The sequence below is a fragment of the Mixophyes fleayi genome, chromosome 7 (assembly GCF_038048845.1).
Source record: "Mixophyes fleayi isolate aMixFle1 chromosome 7, aMixFle1.hap1, whole genome shotgun sequence".
In the NCBI taxonomy this organism is placed as follows: domain Eukaryota; kingdom Metazoa; phylum Chordata; class Amphibia; order Anura; family Limnodynastidae; genus Mixophyes; species Mixophyes fleayi.
The window spans coordinates 29,651,562-29,679,361 of record NC_134408.1 but is presented as its reverse complement, the minus strand read 5'-3'; the positions used below and the strand labels follow the sequence as shown (position 1 = coordinate 29,679,361).

The following is a 27,800-nucleotide window of genomic DNA, read 5'->3' as shown; positions in this document are numbered from 1 at the left end:
ATATGAGGACAAAATCTACACACTGGTTTAATATTTCATTTATTTTATTAAATATATTTTATATATGCATTTCTTACAAATATGTTTTTATATATACATAAATATTTCATTAGCTTATATAGTCTTGGCAGTATTTTTACTCTCTTTGGAATGTAACAACCAGTACAGGTTTTGTTTATGAACTGGATCTATTATTTTTGTAGCAAATCTAAGTTAAAAAAAAAAAAAAAAAGTGCATCAGTCAGAAATTCAGCTGCTGCCCCTTAAATATTTTTATTCAGAAATATAATATCCTAGTCTGTAATAATATCTTCCAGTGACCACTAGATAGGAGGCAAAGAACTTCAGCAAGAACTTTACGCTACACAACTTTGCAAAATAAGGCACTGATCTGTTATATAAACTAAGTAAAGTATACAATAGAAGGCACATTAACATGGATTTAAATGGTATTTTATAGTCCCTGATAACAGAATATATATGTATTGGATTGTGTATTACGTACTGATTCTAAAATACAATATAGTGGAGATTTACAAGCATACTGTCAGTTTTAGGTGACAGGGAAATGCACGGAACTGAATTACCCACCCGTAATTATCTTTATAGTGTTCTGCTTCTAAAGCCAATTCCAAACAAAGCAGCTGCTAATTACGGTTATTTTCAGTGGCTTTACTTTAAATGGCCACTAAAAATGTAAGACGAGCCAATGAGAAGTTAACTTATAGGGGCATATTCAGGCGGCGTTACTGTCTAAAGTAACGCAGCCTGCGCAGTATTGCCATTACTACGGTAATTGTCCGCATGATTACTGTTAGTACGGTAATTTCAGCATCGGCTTTTTGCTTGTGGCTCCCTAATCAGTGTTAAAGTTGCCGTATTAACGTTAATATGCTCAATGCTGCGTTACTCCGGGGGAGGGGGATTGAATCCCCCCCCATAGAATTCTAACCACATGTGCAAGTGCCTGTCTGGAATTGGATAGAGCCTGTTGATCTTGCTGGGTGAAGAACATGCTCAATGATAAGCTCCAAGTAGCAGAGTCAACTCCCCCCAAATTGTCTTCCAGCTGGGTTATTTAATGGCCAAGCGGAACAGTTTTGCCCACCCCTGTTAGCCTATTTAGTTGTTTTTTTTTTTATATTGAATAGTAAGCCAAACTGTTGTCAAAATCAGATTGGATTTGTTTAGCCAGAATAGAAAGTCTGCCCGGACAAACGCATCCATAGTGCATATATTCATTATTAGGGGACTATTGAATATATAATAAGCACACATGTCAAATTCTACATTACACACTTTTTACAGTGTCTTTTTTAAAGAACATTTTAAACACAGTTTGTTATAATAATTGCTCGGTGTTGAAGTTTTTCATAACTTGTCAGTTTAGTTTCACACAGTACAATGTACATATTTCTGACCATGTTTGTGCATGATTTAATACAATACACAGTGGAAGCAGCCATTTTCTGGGAGACTGAAGATATGAATTTAATAGGGATTAGTTATATCAAGAACGCAACAAAATGATGTCACTAATCGATTGATAGAAGTGATCTTTTTTAATATATTCGCTCCAGCCCAAACAATGTCTCACTCCACTGTGTATGATAACATTAAAACATAGTAATTCCCTTATAATATATTTAAAAAAAAAAAAAAGTATTCCATATACATACATAAAGACCTACATCAAGGTAATACTGATGCAACAATCAACACTACTTATTATAGTTATAGTAAATTAACATATAATTAAAAATTTCTTCCAGCATAGATGTCAGCTTTAAAGCAGCATCTTATTTTATATTGTTGCATGACTATTTGAGGACTATCTGCTTGGAACAGTGAACTGCTGACACTAATAGTTTATCCATAAAGTGAATATCCTTTTACATAAGCAATATTGCATGACTCAAAATGAGAGATTACATTACAGCACAGTATTTTACCACAACAATAAAGTGGACTGGCTGCATATAATACTTGTAACTTATCTATGCACTGGGTCAACTCCCAGCATCCTCCACTGACAGCCACAAGCGGGTGAGCAAGCTATAGTCTACATTAGTGTTGGCTAACCTGTGACACTCCAGGTGTTGTGAAACTACAAGTCCCAGCATGCTTTGCCAATATATACCAGCTTATTGCTGGAAGGGTATGCTGGGACTTGTAGTTTCACAACACCTGGAGTGTCACAGGTTAGCCAACACTGGTCTACGTATTGTGCAGGTCCTGGTCTCTGGATGCTCACAGTGTACTGAGACAACTATCCAGTTAGCAATTAATAAAATACGCTACAGATATTTCTATTGCACCAAAATCCAAGAGTGTGTTACATAACACAACACCCAGAACAAGTCCTGTACTAAATAAACAAATGTTATATTGCACACACAGTGGAGGCACTTCTTTCTATTGGGCTCACAAGAATACAGACTGAAGTCACTAGAAGCCAGTGACATCGCTGAGACATAAGGCACTTTGTACGGCCCATTTTGCAGAGTTCACAAAATGGCTGCCTCCACGGTGGGAATGATCACAGATGGGGGGAGGGGGGGGGCTTTAACAAACCCAAACAAGGCCCACCAATATACCTGGAAGGATCTCCTGTTTAGACTATTATAGGCATCGGGAAACCTGATCCGCTGATCAAGGGTATGAAAACTTTGTATTTTAGTTTATGTCTCCTATTTCCACTGAAAACTACTTAGTTTATGGATTTGGGTATGGAGTAGTTTTCTAGACCCACCTATCAGACGTCGTGTTAGCAGAGCTCTTTGGTACTGTTCTCACAAAGGACAAGCACCATAGTGACTACAACCAATGACATAACCCAGATATAAAGCTCTATGGAGTTCCTAAAACATCAACTCCAGCAACTTCTTATATATGTGGAAAAGTGCTTAATAATTATACTCAATACTGCAGCTGCCTTCTTAATTTAAGGACAAAGAGAAACTTTCATTCAGCAACATCTATCCCTATGATTTACTGTAATATAATTCACAGAAATGTATTGTAGAGTCATGTTTACAGCCACAGCTAGTCTGTACTGCCTCTTACACCAACACCATCGCTGTTATATATAGTGTCCTAGTTTTGCACTGGGCAATCTGATGCCTCTTGGTCCCACCAGGGGGTAGCACATTACATTTGCAGGGATCACTATTTGGAGAGTTAACCTACAGCTAATCAAGTCAGAGACTAACCTGCTACAGTCCAATGATGAGGGAGATCAAAGATGGAAATTACTTGGGACGTGTGAAACCCGTATAGGGGCCACAACCGATTCCTAGGCAGGCAGCTGCCCACTACTGCCAGAAATGCTAAAGAGATCCTTCTTGATCAGTACACATATAGCATAAGGATGCAAACTTTGTAATATTTGCAAAATTTCCCTTTAAAAATATTATATAGTAAGATATGATCCATATTGATGCAGGTAGTGAAGATCTTACATCACTATGCTATTACTAAATACAGCCAATAAGCAAAAAATCATGTGTTCATTATAAAGATTTACAATACATATGTCTGGTAAATATGGTTTATCAATAGTGTCTAAGAAGCAGATACCCTGGTTCAAACGAAAACCAGAAAAAAAACAAACACTGTATTAATGGCTTCAACTGTAAACTACAATATTGTCCAATATGACAAGGTAACATTCACAAATCTTGAGTAAACAGCCCCATACTAGTTAGAATGATTGTTAGATAAAGTGCTGCAGGCTCTAATTATGAACATTCAGCCATAAAAGACACCAAACGGCTCTCTGCTCCCTCCTGTAATCAGTCTACACACAGGAAGTCCGACATGCGTAGTAATAAAACTTCCCCTGCAAATCCTCGCCCTTTCTATCATCGCCTCTGAATCTGCAGATAGATTTGTGACTGTTTTACCAGGTCTTTGCCATTTTTGTTTTATATTGCAATGTTGCCAATGACCGGTCCTTTTATTTTATTACTGTTTTCCCCCAGACAATAAGAAAAGCAGCATGAGCTGACATAGGTATGTTTGACACATCGAAAGCAGCATGGTCCAATAAATTCATTTTTGTTCACATTGATCACACTTCTAACACTGGAACAAGGGCAGATGAACTAGCATCCAAGTGTCCAGGTCGTCTACACATTGGAATTTGTTGGGTGAACCAATTTTAAGGCGAATACTGAGAAACCAGTGACATCACTGAGAGAAGACTGGCTCCACTTCAGTGATGTCACTGTGTGTGTGTGTGTGTGTGTGTGTTTCAGGCACTTCTAGATCCATGTACAGACTGAAAACAGCATATGCGACTGAAGAAGAAGCGACCCAGGATAATAAAAAAAAAAAGTTACACACAATGTAATTTCCTCCGCAACTGAACTTTCCAAAATCTGTCACTCCCAAGTCCCACAAAAGTCGACTGACTTTGACCATACAGAAGGGGCTGCCCTAGGACAAGCATGACTTGGTCCTTTGGTCAATCACAATGTATTCCATACTAGCGGGAGAAGAAGTGTCGTTCCTCTGGGGATAGAGGTGGAGTAGACAGGCTGGGTGAACCCACAAAGAGGCAATTCAGTTTTGGCTTCAACTCATTCCACACTTGGTTCATCTAAAACAAAAAAAAAAAAAGTACAAAAATCAACCAATTTTCAGTTTATGTGTACAGTACAATTATTTTGTGCCGCAGGTTTTACATCAGTTTAGTTGCAAAAGACAAAAACACAGATCTGTACATTCTATATGCATTAAAAATATATTATGTTGTGTCTGTCTATAGGTACTCCTGGAACCGGCCACTCCCATTTCCAGTTTTAAACAGTCCTGTAGTTAAATGCCTAACAGTCAGTGCAGGTAACATTGCTTTGTTATTTACGTACTTATTACAGTGATTTTCAGACACCACGGTGGATGGGCGATTTAAATAGCAATTACCGTATATACTCGAGTATAAGCCGACCCGAATATAAGCCGAGGACCACAAAAAACTGGGAAAACTTATTGACACGAGTATAAGCCGAGGGGGGGGCTTTTTCAGCATAAAAAAAAGGGGTGAAAAACTCAGCTTATACACGAGTATATACGGTAATTATTGACTTATTGTATATCAATGAGTTTGTACCTGTGATAAATAATATATCCCTAAAATAATGGATTTGTGACAAGTTCACCTTTAATCAACATTTTTCCTCTATGTTACTGGACCCCTTAAAATACAATTATTCAACCCCAAGTTCAGTTTATTTTTTTTTTTTTGTTACTGCGATTGCTTTGACTGCTGCCACAGGAAAACCTTCCCTCTCAAAACAGAAAATGTGTTTATGACTTAAAACGTATCACTCATATTTAACAAACAGTAAGTTAGTTAGGGACTAACCTCCTTGTGTCCCTGGATCTGTGAATTCACAAATGCCCCAAGTATGTGAGAGGTGAGGGGTAGGTAGATGTGGATGAGTTGTGTTTCTTGGTGCAGACAAAACAGGGAGAAGTAATTCCTCAGCTCCATAACAATGATAGCATTTTCTTGCTGAAAGAAAAACAGAAATCACCCTAAATTCTCCTGAATTTCAAGAACAGAACCGAAAAAGGGAAATGAAAGGAAAATTTTTAAAGAATAAAAATCAAAGTGCAGAAAATAACAATGAATTAAGTAATACAGGAAATTAAAGCAAAATGCATCTGGGAAATCAAATGGCTAAAATGCAATAAGGTTAATAAATGGCGTATCCTAAGTGACTAAGAAGTTTGGAAAAATAGGCAAAATTTATTTTATTTATTGCTACAATGGTCATAAGGATATCAGGCCAAAATGTAACGCCTGTATGAGTGGTCAAGATAAATACGTGACCTTTATACAGTGGCCTCGTTTTCTCTGAACTTGCCTCTACAATTCGAGACTCCAACTGTTCCACAGACTCCGACTCCTTGTTCTGTACAGTGGCGCTGATCATTTGCTTCTTCATGAGACTGTACTTGTGTAAGGCTTTCTGGTGCTTGTGCAACACCCCCTTCTCATGCCGCTCACAAAGGTCCTGCCCGGGAGAAAAGCGTTGAATTATGTACCACGGCGGTATAAGGAGAAGAGTCGTGTCAGGTGAGGTCACTTACTTTATAGGACTGAAGGAGGTCCAAGAAGAGATTCAACTTCTCCACCACATCGATTTCTTCAAGTTTACCCTACAAATTACCAGGCAACAAATGTACACAAAGAGATGAACGTGTGTACCCCAAAATCATACATCATTCATGCAATAAGAACAATGGTTATACCAGGGATACCATGACTAGTTTTTGCTTCTGAAGATAGACGGTAACAGTCATTGTTATTGAACGCAAATATGTAGATGATGTAGCAGTCTTGGGTGTCTGAAAGACACTTACAGGGCGGGTAGCTTATCATGCGTTTATAAACTTGTGTGACGGAGAATTTTGCATTTCTATGTAGAAGAACAGCTTATATACTAGCTCACAGCAGTGTGCAGGGGGAATTTACCTTTCTGAATAACCCCATCCTTTCAAGCACCTGCTGTGAACCTATAAATCGATTGGGCACCTACCACTTCTGTATTGCTACATAATTTTCCTACCAACTAGTTAAAGAGGAAATGCAGCAACTCCCCCCTCCGACCCCAACCAGAGTCTAATACATAGAGATGCTCTGCTCTTATTCTGTAATACAGAATTCATTCTATTAACCACCTTTAAACGGCGGACCAATCATAAGCTGCAATCTCATTTTCAGGACTGTATAAGGAACAGTGGAGCCACAGGAACAATGCCCGTATGGAGTAGGCCCCAGGCTCCTGCTAGAGGAGAGGAGCGAAGGGAGTAGGGGACCTGATCCATACAACCATTTTTCCTGTGGATTGTCAAGATTATACAAATTCCAATAAAAAACATATAAGAACATAGTATTCTGCCAGCGTTGGACCACACTCTGCCATAAATAATATTATTTAGGTAAGTAAAAGCTCTTAATGTTGGTTGTACTCTATCACGTGCCAAGCCATATCAGCTGATCATCTACCATGGTGCTCATTAATACAATTAGTAGAAACATCTGCGGTGCTTACTTCCATTTTCAACAGCTATGCGTTGTATAATAGTCACTCCAAAGAACCAGATCTAGTCAACAAGAACTCAAACCAAAATGTATAATTTGATCTTGGGCACTGTTCTTTCCATCCTGCAGGTCACCCCCCAAAAGCTTCCAAAGGTCCATCGCTACTCTGCTATTATCTCTTGCTCACTTCAAACAGGCTGCTGTGTTTTCAGTGCGCTCCTCTGCGAGCCTGTCTGATATAGGCCAGACCTAATAGCATAGCGCAGAGCAGTACTGGACCATTGTTGTCCCCACCAATCAAAACTCAGCCCCTCCCCCTAATCCAAACCCAATTAGATCCCTAATAAATATTCTCAAATTTATGAATATAAAATGTTAAGTTACTTACACCAAGTTCATAAAAGACATTGCAAGCATTTGTGTATATTTACTTTAAACAGGTATTTTTAAGAAATAAAAACAAATCTAAATACCATTTGTTTGTGAAACCTGAGATCTGTGCTGCAAAATCCTTAAAACTGCAATAGTGAAGGACTATCGTGTAAGCCATTCATAACATACCTGTTGTGCAGCTTTGTCAGCAAGTAGGGCAAATTCCACAGACAGCCCTTTAAGTGCCTGTTTCAGTGCCCCCCAGGAGCTATGGGTGCGTGCAGCCCAGGAGGGCAGAGGAGTGGTGTCAGAGCCCAAGGCACTAAACAGGAAGAAACAGCAGATGTGATTATCAGTAACGTCACAGTGTATGTTCCTCCAGTCAAAAGTAGGCCTGGATTTGGGAAAAGGCTACACAGACCTGGCCTGGGTCATTAAACAGCTTGTGGACATGTAACTCTGCAGCGATGGGAAAGGGGAAGCACAGCAGAAGCCAGGCCTGATCATGATGCTTGACATGATCACATATTGTATGGACATGATTGATTTTACCTTAGTTCCTTGCCAAAGCCTAGAAGGTCTGTGGCGTTATCGATGGCTCGTGCAGCCATTCTCTCAGCGCGATCCCGCAGTTTGTAAAAGCTGTTGAAGATGTTCCTGATCAACTCTCTGCTGGCTGCAAACTGGACTTGGATGTCCGCCGGGAGGAAATCCTGGAAGGACAGCAGCAGAAAGACAGGATGTCAAGAGAAGAGCTTAACAAAACGTGTGGATCAGGGAAAATGAGAAAAGTCCCAAGTCTACAATGTATGTATCAATGCTAATATTTTATTGATGAATTCTGTCAGTATATCCGAGCGAGACTCCGGCACCCTATCTGGTGCACAGAATAGGGGCCAGGAATTGACAAGTGAACAGACAGAGGAGTCGAGGGCTGTTAGTGGTAAAGCAGTTTCTCCAGCAGGGCTTCTGAGTGAAGACCTACAAAACCAGGGGTTAAAGGCAAAGGGAGGGGAGGACTTGATGTTGGTGGATTTCAATTAAAATACTAATTAAGTGTACCCGTCACCCACACACACAGCGGAAGCAACCATGTTATTTCCCAGTAACAGATGCAGCCATTTTGTTGGGTGAACCAACATTTATGAGAATGCAAATTATCAATTTACCAGGTATTAGTGACACCACAAAGTGTCTTCTGTGAGGTGACCCATTTATAGGACGCATTTTCATAAAAATTGGTTCAGACCACAAAATGTCTGCCTCCATCGTGTGATCCATTTTATATGCGATTGGACAGTCCAATGCACTTATGGTATATAAAAGGCACAAATCTGATCTATTTGATAATAACAACAATAATATATAAAGGCACATTTTTAATATATCTGTTGGTACTGTTCATTGAGTAAGCTTATGAGGATTTATATTTAAAAAAAAAAAAAAAAAGTGTTTATATAATGTTTTGGCCATATGTGTACACCTGAAAATTGTAATATTAAAGTTTTTTTGCTAAAATGTTTTTTTTTATCTCCCACAAAATTTCTGACGAGAAAATGCTATATTATCCATATATTCTAAATCTCATGTTCGGGATAAAAGTGAGATATTATCTAAATGTATTCTATCACGAGCAGATCAGACATAATAATACATACCTTGGCTTGGGCAGCAAGATTAGACGTTATATATTCATCTCCAACCCCGCGGATCGATTCACGCATTTTATTCTGTATATCCTAAACCACAAGCAAACACAAAACCCTTTAAACTAGATATATAAAAGGTAGATTTGTTTTACATTTTTTTCAGTCAGAAAATTATAGCATTTCAGATCTCCAGTAGTGAAAACCAGCAGTATGGTAAGCTAGGTCCGACACAATACTGAGGCAAACCTAGGTAGCTGCCTAGGGCACCAATGGTTAGGGGGCGCCTAAAACATTATATAAAAGGACAATATCACTCATCCAGTGTTCATAGTTCCCCGCGCTGCACACACAATGCTCCTGCCACTGGTATAGTGGAGAAGCAGAGGCAGTTGCCCTCTACTAAGATAAGAAGTGGCAGGGGTGGAGATGTAATGCCCAAGGGGTGGCGCCATTTCCGAGGAGGGGGATGCCACCTAGGGCACGCCCAGAGTTAGGGCCAGCCCTGTGACAAGTCTGATTTACATTCCACACAATATATCAACAATGGCTCATCAAACTCATATCCGGTAATCATCTCACTGATCGATATCTAAAAATAATTACAAACTTCATAATGCCAATTATCCCTCAAGCACAAATGATTTTCCCAAAAGGACAAAGATATCTGCAGAAATGGCTATAAAGGTTTCACTGTGGGGGGAGAAAATAAAAAATGACATTTGTTTTATTCGACCTTGTTTCAAAACAATTTAAAATGTCACACATCGTTTTGTTCATGAATACCTGATTATTTGCAAACAAAACGTGGAACACCTGAAAACGAAGGTGTAAATAAATAACATTTTCATTTTTTAAAGGTTAAAAATAGGTTTCAACGCTTTGTACAGTACGCCTCAATTATGGATCGATGTGTTCAATAAAGAATTGGAAAAGTCACTTAAATCAGAATGTCTTTATCCATAGTTAAATTAATGCATGAAAAGAGATCACAAGCGGTTTCTCAATGTTATATAACAATGGTATAATATTATAGTTATTATATTAGACAATCTGCAGCTAAGCTATACTCACCTGACCATTATATGAAAGAAATATATTCACAAGCACGTCATCCCAAAAAGAAGGATGCCTAGACACCAAATTGATAAACCTCTTTAGGGCTCGTCTGCGGGATTCTATAAACTCACGGTCAGCTGGTGAAATATAAAGAGAAATAAATGTATTATATATCTATCTATCAAACAATTGATTTATTTACTATTTCAGACAATGTAACAGTAGAGGGCACTGATCTATTTACCAGAGCTGCAGATAGGTCAGGGACCTCCACATTTCAATAGTACCCACGGCCGCTCAGCTGCAAGGGGCTCTCCCCAAATCGACCGCAGGGGATATATAAAAAAATAAACATCGCTGATTGGACAGCGGCAAGGCTCCTTGCAATCAGTGTGTGTGTTAGAAACAAACATCCACTTACCATGTTGTCACAACCAGGGACTAGATTTACCAAAGATTGGTTTCAAAACCACGCCATTTGCTAAAAGCCAACCGCCAGTAATACAGCTGAAAACAACAGTTTGAAAACCCACCACTATACAGATCGTCATCAAGATTTTTACAGTGATCAAAATACAAACAGCCAGATTTGCTAAGCTGCAGGGAAAACAAAAAAAGAGGTGGTTGTGAGAAGGGAGATAACTCAAACCACAGAGATATCAGCTACCCTGCCTAGCAGGGTGAGAAAAAAAAATGAATGCAAAACAGGCTTCACCTTAAAGCACAGACCGTGCAACTTAGCATTGGCCCAGGCATCCCTAGAGGACTAGGACAGATGTCAAGTAGCATTTGCTCCTTCCTGGTTTCTTCTAGTAATAAAACTAGTGTGACCTGGGGGTAAATGTATCAAGCTGAGAGTTGTCTGGTGGGTTTGAAAAGTGGAGATGTTGCCTATAGCAACCAATCAGATTCTAGCTATCATTTTGTAGAATGTACTAAATAAATGATAGCTAGAATCTGATTGGTTTTTCAAACCTGCTGGAAAACTAAGCTTGATACATTTACCCCCTGGTCTTACTTTAAATAAATGTAGTATGACAGGTTCTTTAAATATATGTAGTATGACAGGTTCTTCAAATATATGTAATGTGCCCGATCTCATCTTTTTTTTAACATGGCGTTTTCCACTAAACCGCATGCGATTTAGCGATTTTAAACATATGCACATCGACAGCGGACTGAATTTGATCCTAAGCACTGGAGCATAAATCTGGAAGTTTGGAGCCCTAAACCACAGCGATGTGCAACAGATTGAAACCGCAGCACAAATCGATCTTTAGTAAATCTACCTCCAGGAGACGATTTCGTGCTGTGCAGGCGAGTACTACCACACTGTGGAAGTCCGTAATGTGAAGCGGCCACAGTTCTGCTAGTTGGTGAATGGGTCTGGCCACTGAAAATGTACATTGCGGGTGGCTAGATCCTTGAAGTATCTTGGTAAACGTAAGGGAATGGAGCAAGCAGCGTTCTGAAAAACGCAAAGCGAATTACAAATAATGGGTTACATTTGCAGACCCATTTAAAGGCTTTGTACTAGCTTTACAAGACTCATTCTTTATGAGAATACAGCCAGTTTACTAGGGACTAATTAAATGAAAGCTTTATGTCTCAGGTGTCGTTAGGCAAGGGGTACACTATAACACAGTGTTGGCTAACCTGTGACACTCCAGGTGTTGTGAAACTACAAGTCCCAGCATACCCTTCCAGCAATAAGCTGCTATATATTGGCAAAGCATGCTGGGACTTGTAGTTTCACAAACACCTGGAGTGTCACTGGTTAGCCAACACTGCTATAACACCTGTGTGTCTCATGCAAGCTGCTAAGCCCACTTGTATTGGCAACAACATAGTCTATAATATGTAATGGGTTGTTAGAGCTGAACACGTTTGCAATAGACCGCAAGGCAATAAAAGAACAGGAATACTTTCCAAAAACAGGAGTTTTATTTTATTCCTCAGTCTGAAGATGTACAGACTTTTCCCAAATGGTCTTTATTTAAACCTCTAGAATTTTAAGAAATAGTCTATTCGGCTAAACTGTAAGAAGGCAATGACTATTATGTCAACACTGATACTTTTTTTAAACTACTGAAATAATGTTAATAAATGAGACTTACGATTTTATGACTACCTATCCTTTACGCATCTCTCACCATCTGTGTTGACCCGCGTTACTGAACGCCATTTCAGCTTGGATGTCCTTTCGCCACCCCAATTTCAATCTTTCAATAACAGAGCTAATAATATTCCCAACAGCCAACCGATTTTACCTACCTATAATCTCCATATCGGACAACACAGTAATAAAGCCTACCCCTCAAACTTGCAGCCTAGGTCTTTATCCTCGACTTAGAACTCTCCTTTGTTCCCGTTATGAATTTAATGGAACACAGATGAATTCAAATACTAAAGGTGTACATGTGCTTATGCTTAAAGAGTTAATAAAAGTTAATAGTCTGCAGAGGAATAGTCTGCTCAAGTTGATGTCTAACAAAAAAAAGAGGTACGACACATTCCTGTACCCGATTGTACCAAATTACAAGAGAAATTACAACCAGACTGTGAGCTCCAATGGGGCAGGGACTGATGTGAGCGAGTTCTCTGTACAGCGCTGTGGAATTAGTAGCGCTATATAAATAGCTGATGATGAATATAGATTAGCTTCTAAATAATTCTCTCTATATAGATTTGCACTGTTTGTTGATACCCAGCTTCTGTGCAGCATGTCAAAGGAAAGAGTTAAACCATATTTCAGATAATTAAAGTTGTGTGATCTTCAGAAAAAGGAGTCATCTAAGAACTTGACTTTCCCCCTTGATGTGCTGATAAATAAACAGTTATCTCTTTTGAGGCCATTTTTCTCCTGTAATTTAGCACTTTACAACTATCTGCTTTCACATCAGCCTTGATCAAAGAGGGAGATGCAGTAACTGTGACAGTCCTATCACCGCTCAGTCTCATAATACCGTCTTCATATCCTCCCTAACAAATCTATTCTGTTTCATGAAGGACAAAAATAACTTCCACACTTCTCAAACGATTTCATCTCACTGACAGGAACACGGATCCTCGCAGTTTTGAGGCCATGTGACTTCAGGCGCTGCTTTGAAAACAGTATTTTCTTGATATTGACATATTCAATTTTTTTTTTCCCAGGAATTTTCTTTTTTCCCCATTATGAAAACCAGTTTATTATTTTGGTTGTTATGTATTACGAAGTTTGCTGCAGACACAGAAAATACTATGTAAACTTTTATTCCACTAAAGAAGTATATGGATGTAACACCTTAAAAAGTAAGTAAAATCGCCAGTATTCCCTCCTGAGGCCATTTTGACTACAATCTAAACTGTCCCAATGTCAAGAACGCTTTCCGAGTCTACCGAAGGCTGTATTAATTGGCCTTCCTGAGCAGGGTCTCCGGTGTTCCCATTCAGTATGGCCTAACTAATAAGTCAGCATTCGCATTTGGGTTGTAAAAACGAGTCTGCTATCCTCCTATGGGCATTAACGCGCTCTCCCAGCTATGACCTATCCTGTACAGAGACTGTTTTAAATATCTATCATAGGGCGGATAGTTTTCAGTCTTGTAGATTTCAGATTGGTTTTTTGACTGTCCCCTAATCGAAAAGTTTTGGACCCAGATCTGGAGGTTCTCTAACACACATCTGGTTAATTTTGTACCATTATCTCCAGAGGTTGGTATCCTCCCCCAGGAATGCATGATGCAGAAAGGATGCAGGAAATTACTGCTCCCAATCTCAGCTGCTGGCAGGATGAGCTTTCTCCACGTCTGGGCCCAAAACACACCTCCTCCATTTTCACTTTTTAGGGAAATGTTGCACATGTGTTTCAGACGCACTGGATCGAAACCTCTTTCATTATCATCATCATTTATATAGTGCCACTGATTCCGCAGCTCTGTACAGAGAACTCACTCACATCAGTCCCTGCCCCATTGGGGCTTACAGCCTAAATTTCCTAACATACACACAGACAGAGAGACACACAGACTATGGTCAATTTAATAGCATCCAATTAAACTACTAGTATGTTTTTGGAGTGTTGGAAGCAATCTAGAATAAAACAGTTGTTTGATACCTGGGAGTGTTTCACCTATATCCTTTCTGACAATCTTAAGACACAACTTTGGAAAAGTTTCCACCATACGACATGGTACAAACTCAGGATGTGTGTCAATACCCCAAAAATCCTGTTGTCCACTGAGTGAAGGCCTTTATTCCTGTGGCCCCCCCACGTCTCCTTACATTACTGATGTTTTCCGTACGCTCCCCGACCTTGGGATACATTGTTATCTTGTACTGTCTTTTACTCTTTTGTATCCCCTGAATACATTTACATGCTATACTTTTGACTAAGTGTATTTTTATTGAGCTGTATTATACTTTCTACCTCAATAAAAGTAAAATAAATAAAGTAACTGCAAAATATGCAGATGCTGAGCGTCTTTAGGTTTGCACAAGTGTTACGGCTCACAGCTGTTCAGATAAGTCTTCAGAACCAAACTGGTAGAGATCTTCACCTATAGCAGCCACCTTTCCTGTAGAACTGGTACGTTCGGAGGTACTCGGATGCCCCCAGAACTTAGCCCTACAGTAGTAGAAGCTTATCAGAACTAACCATAGCGCCAGGTAAAGAGTAGCCGGAATACTGGAGGTGGGTACCAGACAGTCCAAGGTCGTTGGTCAGAAGCAAGCAGGATAGCCGAGGGGCAGGCAAAAAGTTAGGGCAGGTTGCATACAAGGGTAATCCAAAAACAGGTCAAAGGGCACAAGAGTTCAAGCACGGTCCAAAATCAAGCCAGAGGGTCACAACAGCTAATCAAATTCAAGGTAGCAGAGGTACCCAGGAACAGGGGAGCTGGTCAGCAAATTCTGCAGGCACAGTGAACGCTATAACCGGCAGAGATGCTAGGCTCTGCCTTAAATAAAACTAGTGCCCAACCCTAAGGCAGGGCTGACCCCTGCACTAATCTGCCCCCAAGGAGGCTGTTAATTAATCAATGTTGTGCACGCGCCCATCTGTGCCTTCATGCGATGGCTGACAGAGAGCAACCTGGCCGTTGCCCTGGTGACGGCCGGGACGAGGAGGAAGAAACATCCTGGTCATCCTGGCGACGCCCAGAACACAGGGCGCTAGCAAACAACGAGCCACGGTGCCTTGCAATGAAGGTGCAGCTCCTGACAATAAGTACGCATGTCTGTCTTCCTCGTACAAACATAGATACACAACGTCCTCTTTCTACATAAGGAAACAGTTCTGTCTGCAAACGCTCTGCACATGAATTTGCAGGTTACATTTTCCTTCGAAAATACGCCTCATTCGTGTCTTAAATAAATCCCGAGTGTGAGAGGACATCGGTATTGTCTTGTGTCCCTTTTGTAGCATTTCATGTTTTTTATTCCATTATTAGATTGAATACTCCAAATGCTATATCTCATTGAAACAAACACCAAGTGGAGCAATCACAATTATTCAGTAATCCAGAAATACTAATCTCCAAAATAAGCACTCTCCACCTCGTGAAGTTAACCTAAATATCTTACCCAGGAACATGAAATCTCCCCTTTCCCCTTTACAATAATAGTTACATTCCTGTGCTGAGCTTTCATTTATCTAAGAATGACCCCATCCATTACTCTCCTTTCATCAGACCAAGCAGACTTTCCATCCCTACAGTGCTGTAATCTCACCAATCCATAAGCATCCTGTGTAAACAGGAGCCACCATGAAAATATAGCTCCAGATCACAAAACAGTCCTTGCAGACTTTCAGTTTCATTAATTAACCGTCATTGATCCTCACTTCTCAAAATTTCTCTACAAGTCTGAAGTGACCCAGCCAATAAAAGTTTATAAAATCAGCTTCTTCTAGAATTCACAAATCTACAGAGATAAACACAAACTTAAAAGTAGAAACCATTTTTGATTAAAGCATTAATGTATGACAGAAGTACAAGAGAATAAAAACGACTACAGAAATAAATGTTGTTTGATCCATTTCATACATGTAACATGTTGACGAGAAGTCGCTCTGAATGACCGTTTATTATAACATTTCAAAGATTCAACATTTTCTTATTGTAACAGTTGAAACGAGATTTTAAGTCTCATTTTGAAAAGACATTATATCAGAAAACTGTATATGTTGTTTCCTACAAACACAAGGAAAATACCTCCAAAAAAACAAAAACAACCAACTTTTCTGCACATGGAGTCTATTATTTCATTGTTCTCAACCCACTGTCGCCCCTCTCTATCATTTACATATAAGAGGATTTAGGTTGTGAGCTCTCAGCATGAGCTAATGTTTACTGATATTTATTACATATGTCATAGAGCTACACACAGAAATAAAATCCTCTAATATGTCCAATATCTAATCCAGGGCCGATTTTAGGACAGTTGTAAACAGGAAAATCCATCTGGACCCATACCGTCAGAAGGGGTCTGAGCTATGATTCTCTGGTTTCAGGTTCTGCTTTAAAGATTCATATCGTATTTCCTAAAAAAAGACATTTTTGTAGAAACTAGTTTTGTATTAAACGGAGCATTGTGGTCAAAGCTTTCTTCCTGCCAAGAGAATTATTGTGTGAAAATCGGGTGACACGTGAGCAGATCATGCAGCCTGGGCCGAATGCCAAGAAATAGGATAATTGGCCAAACTAGATGAGTATGGGCCAAGTAGCTGGTTCTATTCTGATTGGACCAGAGCCTGTTATAGTGTGGTCAGAAGACTGAGATCGGTCGCCACCCTGACCATGTTTACACTGATCTGATCAATTTAAATTGGATTACTATTGGGCTTGTTTTAGGCCTAAGGGTATATTTACTAAACTGCGGGTTTGAAAAAGTGCTGTTGCCTATAGCAACCAATCAGATTCTAGTTCTCATTTATTTAATACATTCTACAAAATGACAGAATCTGATTGGTTGCTATAGGCAACATCTCCACTTTTTCAAACCCCACAGCTTAGTAAATATACCCCCTAGACTCTTAAAATATTGTGCCATTAACCCACATGATAGTGTGTGTGTCCAGTTTAAAGCCAACCTGTATCATGACATTTTAAGTCTAATCCCATTATCCCTTGCTTGCCAACATGGGCAATTTAAATCAAACTAAAAGCAAACATTTACTAAAACTACTGTAACTCATAGCAACTAATCAAGTGGTGTTATTTCCTAACAGATAGAAAATTAAAATGAATATCTGAATGGTTTTGGGGGATTTACACCAGCAATAATTGTAAATATCCCCAATGAGTTTCACTTCTGGTTACTTTGTTGTTTTAGAACCAGATTCCCTTAGTTACTGGGAAAGAACAGAAATTGCAAAATACACATAAAAGACCCAATCCTTGATTAATAACCAAGCAATCAGGCACATGAGTTTGTGCGCGCTTCAACCATACTAGGCTTTAGCTAGCCATGTTTGTGACAGTGGTAGCCACGAGCAGGGAGACAGGAGAACATGGGGTGCCAAGACAAGAGGACTCCACTGGAGACCTGTATAGGTCCCATGTTCAGCAATGATCGTTATATCATCATCACCATTTATTTATATGTATAGTACTCCTTGGTGAATCTAGCTCTAATATAGATCACTGGTCCTAGTGAATGACAGGCATGTATCAAAATCCATCAGAGGTGTTCAAACATAAAAATAAATAAATGCACGGTGGGTGGGGAAACACACATACAGGAAGGATAAAATTGGTTATCTACCTCCAAGCATTCTCTTCGGTGGCAGTGCTGGTACCATACGATATGGATACTTCTGCAACAACATCTCCTGGAAGACGACAAAGTCGTTGTATCTTCTGTACACAGAAGACTTAAAGAACTGCAGAGTGACAAAGGAAAAGTATTAAAACAAGACTCAGGGCTAGATTTACTAAGCTGCGGGTTTGAAAAAGTGGGGATGTTGCCTATAGCAACCAATCAGATTCTAGCTTTCATTTATTTAGTACCTTCTACAAAATGACAGCTAGAATCTGATTGGTTGCTATAGGCAACATCCCCACTTTTTCAAACCCGCAGCTTAGTAAATCTAGCCCTCAGTCTGTAGAAACATTATTATATATTCCGCCAATGTACAGTATCTGACATTTACAGATTTCACGAAACCGATGTTCAGCTTTTTTCAATGGCAGTTTATTTCTAAGGCTCAATTATAAATAATTGGCCACTATCACTGACTTTTTCCTATTCAAGTGTTAGCGATAGTTCCAGTGTAGATATGAATACAAAATATAGAATTTAGAGGCAGATTATAACAGCGAGACCTAGCATGGCTATGTAAATAAACACGATTGGCAATTAATGTAATTTAGGCAGAGGTCAACAGCTCAAAAGAACATTCCATAATAATAGCTATGTATCAAGTTCTTTGGATCTTTGAAGACATCCACAGCATCACAATTCCATGCAAAGCATTAATCCACAACTGAAATTCCTATTTGGGAGAATTAATATATGGGAAATGCCCTAGTGAGAAGTTAACGGCTCTCAGTAATCTTTTGCCCTCACTTGCTAAGCAGAAATCCTCTATCCTGTATAACGGAGCTCCAAAAAGAGTGAAAGGATCTGCCTGAAAATAAGCTTCTGACTCAGCAATGGTCCAACTTATACTCTAAATGCCCATTGGGTAAGGGACTGTCATAAAGGGCTGCCACGTATATTGTATTTCTCAGACGTCACATCTTCTTAAAAAGGAGCTGCTTATTTGTATATTGTCCCTAAGGATAATAAGCTGCTTCAAGTACACCAGGGGGTATATTTACTAAACTGCGGGTTTGAAAAAGTGGAGATGTTGCCTATGGCAACCAATCAGATTCTAGCTGTCATTTTGTAGAATGCACCAAATAAATGAAAGCTAGAATCTGATTGGTTGCCATAGGCAACATCTGCACTTTTTCAAACCCGCCGCTTAGTAAATCTAGCACCAAGACACTTAATAACACACTGACGATCTTTCTGCACATGCAACAAGCTGGATTGCACATAATTATACTAAAAACCAAAACCTAACATCCTGTAAACCAGTGTCTGCCATAGCGCAAGCTTCGTATGTCCTCTCACCTGACTCGACACTTCATACTCCACGTGTTTGAGAAATAAGCCCTTCTTCTCTGGGATGAGTTCTACTTGCACCGTATCATGACCCAGTAATTCCTGTAAGGTGTACGCCAGCATCAGAGGACTCCCCTGGGTCACATCCATCATACAGCATTCAGGATAACTTGACAAATCTGCAAGACGACATCATTTCATTCCAGCATTCTGGACCTCACCTAAGAATAAGTCCCGACCCTTTCAGCTGTTACCTCATTACTAAACCTGCAGAGGGAACGCTTCTAGGTGATACTTCACTAGTCGTGAGCTTGGAATGAACATCAAGTAGATTTTTAACAGCAAGGCTAACCAAGCATAGAAAATATATACACAGAGATCAAAGTTTATGTCCCCTTTTGCTAATGTCATTTACATTATTACCTTCTTTAAACCATTATAAAAATCATTACTGTTATTATAAAATGACCACCGTAACAGAAGTCATAAATAAGCTTCATATTATGCAATAAGATGATAACTTGAAAACTCCACATTGAGTAAAACTGTAAGTGAACTTTGTTTAGTTGGTAGAGAGGGTTCTGGCAATAATATAAAATGTTGGGTTGTCAGGCAGAAGCTGATTGGCTGAAGTGCAGAACACTTTCAGTTGTACTTTTTGGGGAAGATAGGGGCGAGGGGAACCACTTTAAATCACAAAGACTAAACACAAAAAAAATTATAATAAAATGCACCATCTCCCTTCACAAATGATGGTTAATTATTAATTTATTTTAATCCAAGCAATCTCAGGAATGTTTTAAACGCGAAACTGCAGGACCAAGGGGGTAGATTTATTCAAACATTCTAGAATGGAAAAGTGGAGGTTTAGCCCACAGCAACCAATCAGATTCTAGCTATTTTCCTTTTTAGAAGTTTAGATAAATCTACCCCAATTGTATAAGAGTTATGAATAAATTATATGTTATTGCAACTTATTCCTCCATTATTTTTGCAGGGTACGCTGACCAATAGGAGACATTTGTGAACAAAGAATAGTTTTTGCGTTCATTGGGAAGTGTTGTGCCAGACAAGATAATGTATATGTACGCTGACGCTTGCTAGGGGGGGCATAAAAAGTTGTAATTAATAAAGGGGGTTGTCCATTTTTACTATCACCACCATATACATTTGTATAAATGGCCAAAATTCCGCAGAGCATCCATTCAAATGCACTTTAAAAGTGGAATAGGGGGGTCTATGCGGGAAAAATAAGAAAATATGCGTATCTGTATTTATTTCAGGTTATAAGATACCGCCCCCTCTAAATAGGACATGTAGGAGTGTGTGAGCCCTCACGTGTGCTAGTGATTACACCAATAGTCTGTCTCAGATTCAACCGTCTGCCTTTTAATTAAATTAAGGTGAAATTACTATTATTTAATTAGTGACTTCCCAGCAGACCTAAATTATACACTGCCGATTCCTAAATTTCATAAAACATGTAAACGATGACAAGAGGTAAAAAATCAGCATAAACAGGCCCGGAAAGTCCCTAAAAACAAAAAGTCCCTAAATTATATGATTAAAAAAAAAAAAATCTGTATGTTTTGTTTTGAAAATGTACAAGCACTGCCATTGTGCTTTTTGTGTTTTGCTTTTCCCCCCCAAGCATTAACTACAAACATTTGTAATACAAACCAACTGAATTACTGAGATATCTTACAGAGTTACAATATACAATATACTTTTTGTAAATCTAATGAAAAAAAAAATATCATTGATAGCATCTACATGAAACCCAGTATTATCTCAACTTCCTCTGCAAATTCCTCGTCTACAGTTCAACCGACCATCTGCACTGTGTGATTTCCAGTTCACCCTTTCTATACTTATTGACTAAACTGTGATTTAATGATTCAGCTATCTGGGACGGGAGGAAAGCAAGCCGGAAAGAAAAGTTAGCAGCCAAACAGGAAGACTCAATACAGGAGTGTATATGTATGTATGTATGTATGTATGTATGTATATATATATATATATATATATATATATTTATTTTAGAATGTCACTTTAGTTATATATTTTACAGACAGATAAAATAACAGTACTGAAATCTATTCTCTAATAGGGATAAGAGAGCTGATAAAGCCAGCTCTCATTTCACATAGAAGTGAAATATATACCAGTTCACACAGATGGGGATACCGAATATATGAAATTATAATCATTAGAAGAAAACTACCTAGACACGGTAACAATTAATTAGAACATCAGTAATCCTCACGTACAACTGGTTTAGCATCAGGGGCTAAATGACAACAAAACATTTCTGAATATTGTGTAACAATGCGTAACCGCTTATGATGACTTTACATGTGATTAATATGGATTATGCTCACACCCACCTCACAAACCAAGCATCAAAGTAAATGTGCCAAATAATTATCCACCCATTACAATACCTCACTGAATAGAGGAACTGAAAGAAGCAGCCACTAAATGAAATCGACAAACTTAAAAGACAGATGTACATGGGGATTATTTATTACAGTGCAATACATAGCAGCCTATCAGCAATGAGCTGATAGCAACCAATCAGATTCTAGTTATTTATTTAGTACATTCTACAAAATGACAGCTAGAATCTAAATGGTTGCTATAGGCAACATCTCCACTTTTTCAAACCCGCAGTTTAGTAAATATACCCCCATGTTCTTTCAGCTCATTGCTGATAGGCTGCTATGTATTGCACGGTTTCTATGGGAAAATAAGTAAAAGAAAATAAGAAAAAGTAAATAAACTCTTGCCACCATGTCTTACAACCTATTGAACATTTGTATGTAGTTTGCACTGAAGTCACTGAAATCTCACAGATGATCTTGGTTCATTGCATGGTGAATAAGTGGCAGTATAGAAGTCCTTGGGAAGAGTGCAGCGAATTAGTAATTCATATACGTCTCAATCTTGCTGTTTGGAGCTCCCGCTGGCCTCTTTATCCACACTTCTGCTTTGTTCCCTCTCCATTAACTTGCAAGTGTTTTATACACATGCTACACCAGCAGAGAGCTTTTCATACTCTTACAAACATAGCCAAGCTTCCACCCCACTCCCCATTTATTTATAAGAGGGGCATAAAACGCATTAATTTAGCAATTAACAAGTTGTTCTGCAATTTTTTTAAATAAGCGCATGAATATAACAAGGTGTTTGGAAGCTGAACTACCACCTAGTGAAATAGTTTAATAAGATGCCCTTCCATCTAGCTGGAGCCCCTGGACCTGCTTGATGCAGCTGTTTTTCCTGGTGTTACTCTGACAGCCATGGGCAAAAACAGAGGTAGTAACGTGGGTTTGAGTGGGAGAACCAATCACACGCTGCAATCAGGGCACCTTTTTAAAATTATAATAACTAGGTGGCAGTGCAGCTTTAAACACACTTATTTTACGAATGCAGTTAAAAGTCATATATTACTACATGTGAAATCTATATATTATTTTATCCTGAAGCTACTGCTCTACAAGCATTTGCTAAGAGCAAAGTAATTTTTTTTTTACCAATAAATAGCTTCAAATGCCTTTTCATTCACTCCCCCTTGCAATACCAACTCATTGGTTACAACAAAAGAATTTAAAAATCAATGGCAACTTAAAATTAACAGCAACTCTCTCCATAATGCAACTGTCAATGCAGGGAATTCCAGGAAAGGCAGAAACTACACACAAGTCATTTTCCCCAGACATAAATGTTTGTATCAACTGCATAGGCCTGCAAAGCAGGTCTTACATATACATTTGAATATATAAGACTACCAAAGTTATGTATGGGAGTATAATAACTCAGCACTATGCAATAAACAGCCAAAACTCATATAGGAACTGTACAACTTTTATTCCAGTTAATGCAAAATTATTATTTGGATGTCCTCTTGCCAAGGATACCTTGATCACTAGCATATACTCTGCTGAAAATAGTTTAATTGGTTATTTTAGCTCTCAAATAGTCATTACAAGCTGTCTAAACACTGTTCAATTGGGTACGACTCACAACTAAAGCCAAAAACAGCATCCCTTATTTATCCATAAATATAAAGAAAAAAATATTATAATAAAAAGGATTATTCACAGTTACTAATCCTAAGTGTTCGTGCACCTGTCATATTCTCAGCACAGGTCTGTGTAACAGAGTGATCACCTAGGGTGGAGGGCCCTGAGCAAACTCCTACATATTTCGGCAGTCTTTAAAGACAAACTTTAACAAGGCTTCTTTTCATATAGTCATGTCAGGCAAGAAATTAGAATCTATGTTTATAGCTCTCAAACGCAGATCTCTAAAAATATCTAAAAGAGAAACCAGCAAGGGAATGACACTTCTAATGCATTCATTTTACATGGTAACCAACTGAATATACCTGTCTACATTAATGAGAGCAGAATGCAAAGCTGTGACATTTTACATATTTATTAAGAGAATATTTGCGAGATTCATTTAAAGCTTATGGCTGAAGTAAATAAAAAAATACAGTTAGATGGTTCATACAAAATATTATTTTACCACCATGTACTTTGTTATTTATTCCCTATCAGATATTATCCTGTATAGACGCATCTATAAATAAAACAACGTGGAATTTACTGTTTATAGACTAATGTTATAGGCTTTTCTTGTTAAGGGAAAATGAAAAGAATAAAAATAAAAAATAAAAACATCGTGGAATATATTGCAGAATGTACTATAGCAAAACTGCTGTGCAAACAGTTTCTTGGCTTTGCATGCTTTGACTTGTAGTCCCACAATAACTGGAGAGCCTAACCTGGCATGTGATGCAGGAATGTATCTAAAGAGCAAGGTAAATAATAATTTAATGGGTTACACTAAATATTTACTCAAGAAAAAACTTTTTTTTAGCCCTTTAAGTCTGGATACCTCCCCGACCTCCCAATTAAGTCTGTATACTTACAACCGGCAATGAGCGTGTTAAGTGTGCGGTGACGTCACTGCTAGAGCGAGCTCCTATCACTCTCCCCCGGCGGCTCACCTGTGCTCGCGCTCTCCCTGCTCACTCTCAGCCAGCATTGCACTCAGGGCCTCGTCATGTGACCGTCTCCCTCCCTCCGCCTCCTCCTAACCACGTGACTTCCTTCACTTAGTAACGACCCAAACAGGGCTGGAAGACTGGCGGAAGTAACTTTTGCCAGGACTTGAACTGTACAGACTATATTACATGTTGGTAAAAGTACTATGGTGCGCTATAAAGTGTATGTATGAACTTAGAGAGTGCTGCAGTTGCTGTTAAACATAGATTTATTTTTTCTCAGCATTATACATAGGCAAACAGGGAGGGAGGGTGCCTGGAAACCCCCCTCCAAGCCTAGCTCACTGTATAATCGAGGTGGCTGGACCCTGCCCCCGCTTCACACGGCTCTGCTTGAAAAGGGAGAGCTGCGTGCACCTAACAGTAGTGCACGCAACATTGTCCATGTATATTATGGGGATAGGAAGGGTTGGAGAGCAGCCAAGCACTGTCTAATATTATAGCCATGAACCCATGCATCCTGGTCACACCAATTGGTGGCGTGGTATGGAAACCCCCCTCTACAAATCCTGCATTTGCCCCTGCTATAATGCAATTATTTGTTATATATATGTAAATGTGATGAATATGATAAGCTCTAATTGCATCAGGTGCTACAATTTCAGACTTTATATGCCTGGTAGCAGTTATAATAACTGCTAAAAGGAATGAAGCTCCAGTCTGCTTAAAGCTAGAGAGATGCATCAACATGTTGATGATGATGTGTTCTTTGTACAGACCCAAAATCTTTGTCTGCTCCTGCCATACACTCATATAAGCGCTTGAGATCCTGCACCAATCCTGAGGGATGTTTGAGCAGTGTAGCCAATCTGGCAGAATTGGAAGGCTGCATTGTCAACCAATCCAGTCAAGATTTGACTGGGCCAATGGGAAAAAGCTTTGTGAATATGTCCAGTTAATTCCTCCCCTGGAATTCAGAGGACAGATCTCTTATCCTGACAACAAGCACCAGGCTTTTACCAAAGGGATATTACTGTAGTGCATCAGAGGGTGAGTATCCTGAGAGTATGCCATAGGGGTCTGTCACAGAAAGTATAACATAGGGGCTGCTACTATGTAACATTCAGGGATGGACCACAGTTGCTGGTAGCCAGAGGGGTGACCTGGAGAACAAGTCACGAAAGAAGGCAGGGTACTCAAAGCCAGAGTAGTTGACAGATGAAACCAAGGGTCAGAGTCCAGGTACTCAGTTGGCAAATCAATCAGGAAAAGCTGGAATATGGTTCAAGCACACAAATAATCAGACATCTAGTATTATAGGTTTACATCCTTATATCCCCTGCAGGGGATTGGTTGCTTGCAGAAAGTGGTCAAGTTTGCTGGTCTGAGGTTTAAGTTCTACAAAACAACTCTTGGAGTGCCTCACGTGGCAGAACCACTGCTCCCAAGTGAAGGGATCAAGTTATGTGTAGGCCATTTGCATTTTTCTTGTGAGAGCATGATTGTGACATTACTCCCCTCCTCACAAGTGGCTTCAAGACGCTATTAGGTCCTGGTTTGTCAGGGTACAGAGAATGGAGGTCTTTCAAAGCAGAAGGATTGACACGGGCAGGTTCCTACTTATTCTTCTAGTAATCTCTGTCAGGAAACCAAGTGTTGTGTGTGACTCTTCCAGATACGAGAGTCCAGAATTCTTTGTAGTGAAGAGTCCACATAACAGTTCATCTAGTCAGAGTCTTCGGGGTACAGTTCTACCATTGGGACCTGCTTCATCACTGAGGTGACTGGTACGAGTCTGACAGATAAAGTTGGAGCCAAAGATGCAGGATCAGAGGTTGAGCTAGAGATTGCCATAATACCAGCAGGAACATGTACACTGGTACATTCAGAGTAAATTTCAGTTTGGTAAGCTTTAGAAATCTTGCAAGGAACAGGAGAATGCTTAATAAACATGAAGGCTGAAATCAGTCTCTGGGGCTGAGCAGCAGAATTGAAGCATTGTCTATGAGCTTGAATAGAACACTCGAGACAAATCAGGGTGGTCACAGATACTCTTGGAAGGATTGTCTAGAACAATATTTCTCCTGGGTGCAGCAATGGTAGGTGTCACGACTGATAGTGGGTGTATGACTGGTAGTGGGTACCTGCTGTTGTTGGCGCAACTCAGAGGAAGGCGCGGAGTCTAACGTGCCCCTGGTATTCACCAGGAACCCCCGCAAGGAAGTATGGACTCCGCTGCAGGGACACGCAGGTCGCGGTCCTTCCTAGAGTCCACAGCGAGATACAAGGGGGTGTCAGACAGGCCGGTTCAGCAACGTTCAGGTAGAGGAGGTACAAAGGGAAATCCAGAAGAATGGTGAGGCAAGCCGGGTCGGTAACTTTCAGGGAGCGCAGTACAAAGGCAGAATCCAGATAGGGGTGGTCAAACGGTCCGGGTCAAAAGGGTCACAAGCAGCACGAGGAATGTCAGGAACAAATACAGCAACTGGTACACACAAACGCTGGAGACAGGAAGACCTGGTACTCTGGCACTGATTAGAGGGCAGGAAGAGGTTTAAATAGTGTGGTGACCCAATCAGCATCAGCGCTGCAGCGCTGTCATACCTGCCGCCGGGAATCCTACATAGCGTCCCGTTGCCTAGCAACGGGGCGCGTCATACAGCGAGGGGTCAGATGGCAGGGGGGATCCGGAAGTGATGCGTCTGGTTGCCTAGCAACCAGACGCGCGGTCAGGCAGTCAGGCGGCCGTGCGGACGGCGCCTGACAGTATACCCTCCTCTTCTTCCTCCTGTTTGAATGAACTTTTTGAGAATTCTAGGAGCGTGAAGGTCCTGCTTGTCCACCCATGATCTCTCCTCTGGGCCAAATCCTTTCCAATGGACAAGAAATTGCTGTTTGCCACGAAGAATGCGAGAGGCCAAGATCCGATTGACTTCGAATTCAGTTCCAGAAGAGGTTTGTATTGGTGGGGGACGACAGGGAGGTCGATAGAATTTATTGAGTACCACTGGTCGTAGTAATGAGACATGAAAAGTATTATGACATCTCAGAGAAGGAGGAAGTTTCAATTTAAAGCATACAGGATTAATGACTTGCATGATGGTGTACGGGCCAATAAATCGAGGAGCCATCTTCATAGAAGGAACCTTTAGTCTTAGGTCCCGGGTGGATAGCCATACTTGGTCTCCCACCTTTAAGAGAGGAGTGGCCCTCCGATGACGATCTGCAAAGATTTTGTGATGCTGAGTAGCCTTGAGTAAAGCCATCTTAGTCTTAGCCCAAATGAGAGAAAACTCCCGATAAAGAGTATCTACGGCTGGAACCGGTGAAGAGGACACTGGAAAAGTATCCGGAAACACAGGATGACTTCCGTATACAATAAAAAAAGGGGAGAATCCGGTAGACTCATGAATGTGTTGATTATGGGAGAACTCCGCCCAAGGAAGGAATTGAGACCATTTATTCTGGTTGTCGGAGGTAAAACAGCGGAGGAATGTCTCGAGATCCTGATTGATTCGCTCCGTCTGTCCGTTGGTTTGCGGATGGTATCCCGAAGAGAATT

At 39.8% G+C, this 27,800-nt stretch overlaps 1 protein-coding gene across 2 annotated transcripts; it reads right to left on the bottom strand.

Moving 5' to 3' along the window:
* Positions 1-22: 22 nt before the first annotated feature.
* On the bottom strand, positions 23-24,306 carry SNX8 (sorting nexin 8). 2 transcript variants are annotated; one of them, XM_075179548.1, is made up of 11 exons: positions 24,242-24,306; positions 19,234-19,403; positions 17,878-17,995; positions 10,147-10,268; positions 9,085-9,165; positions 7,979-8,139; positions 7,616-7,748; positions 6,100-6,168; positions 5,870-6,023; positions 5,369-5,514; positions 23-4,603 (listed from the first exon to the last, which is right to left on the bottom strand). In XM_075179548.1, the coding sequence occupies exons 2-11, from the start codon at positions 19,375-19,377 to the stop codon at positions 4,490-4,492; spliced, it is 1,242 nt and encodes a 413-aa protein (XP_075035649.1). In that variant the 5' UTR covers positions 19,378-19,403; positions 24,242-24,306; the 3' UTR covers positions 23-4,489. The 2 variants fall into 2 exon arrangements, with proteins under 2 accessions (XP_075035649.1, XP_075035648.1); XM_075179547.1 differs by having other exon boundaries at positions 24,164-24,305.
* Positions 24,307-27,800: the final 3,494 nt, after the last annotated feature.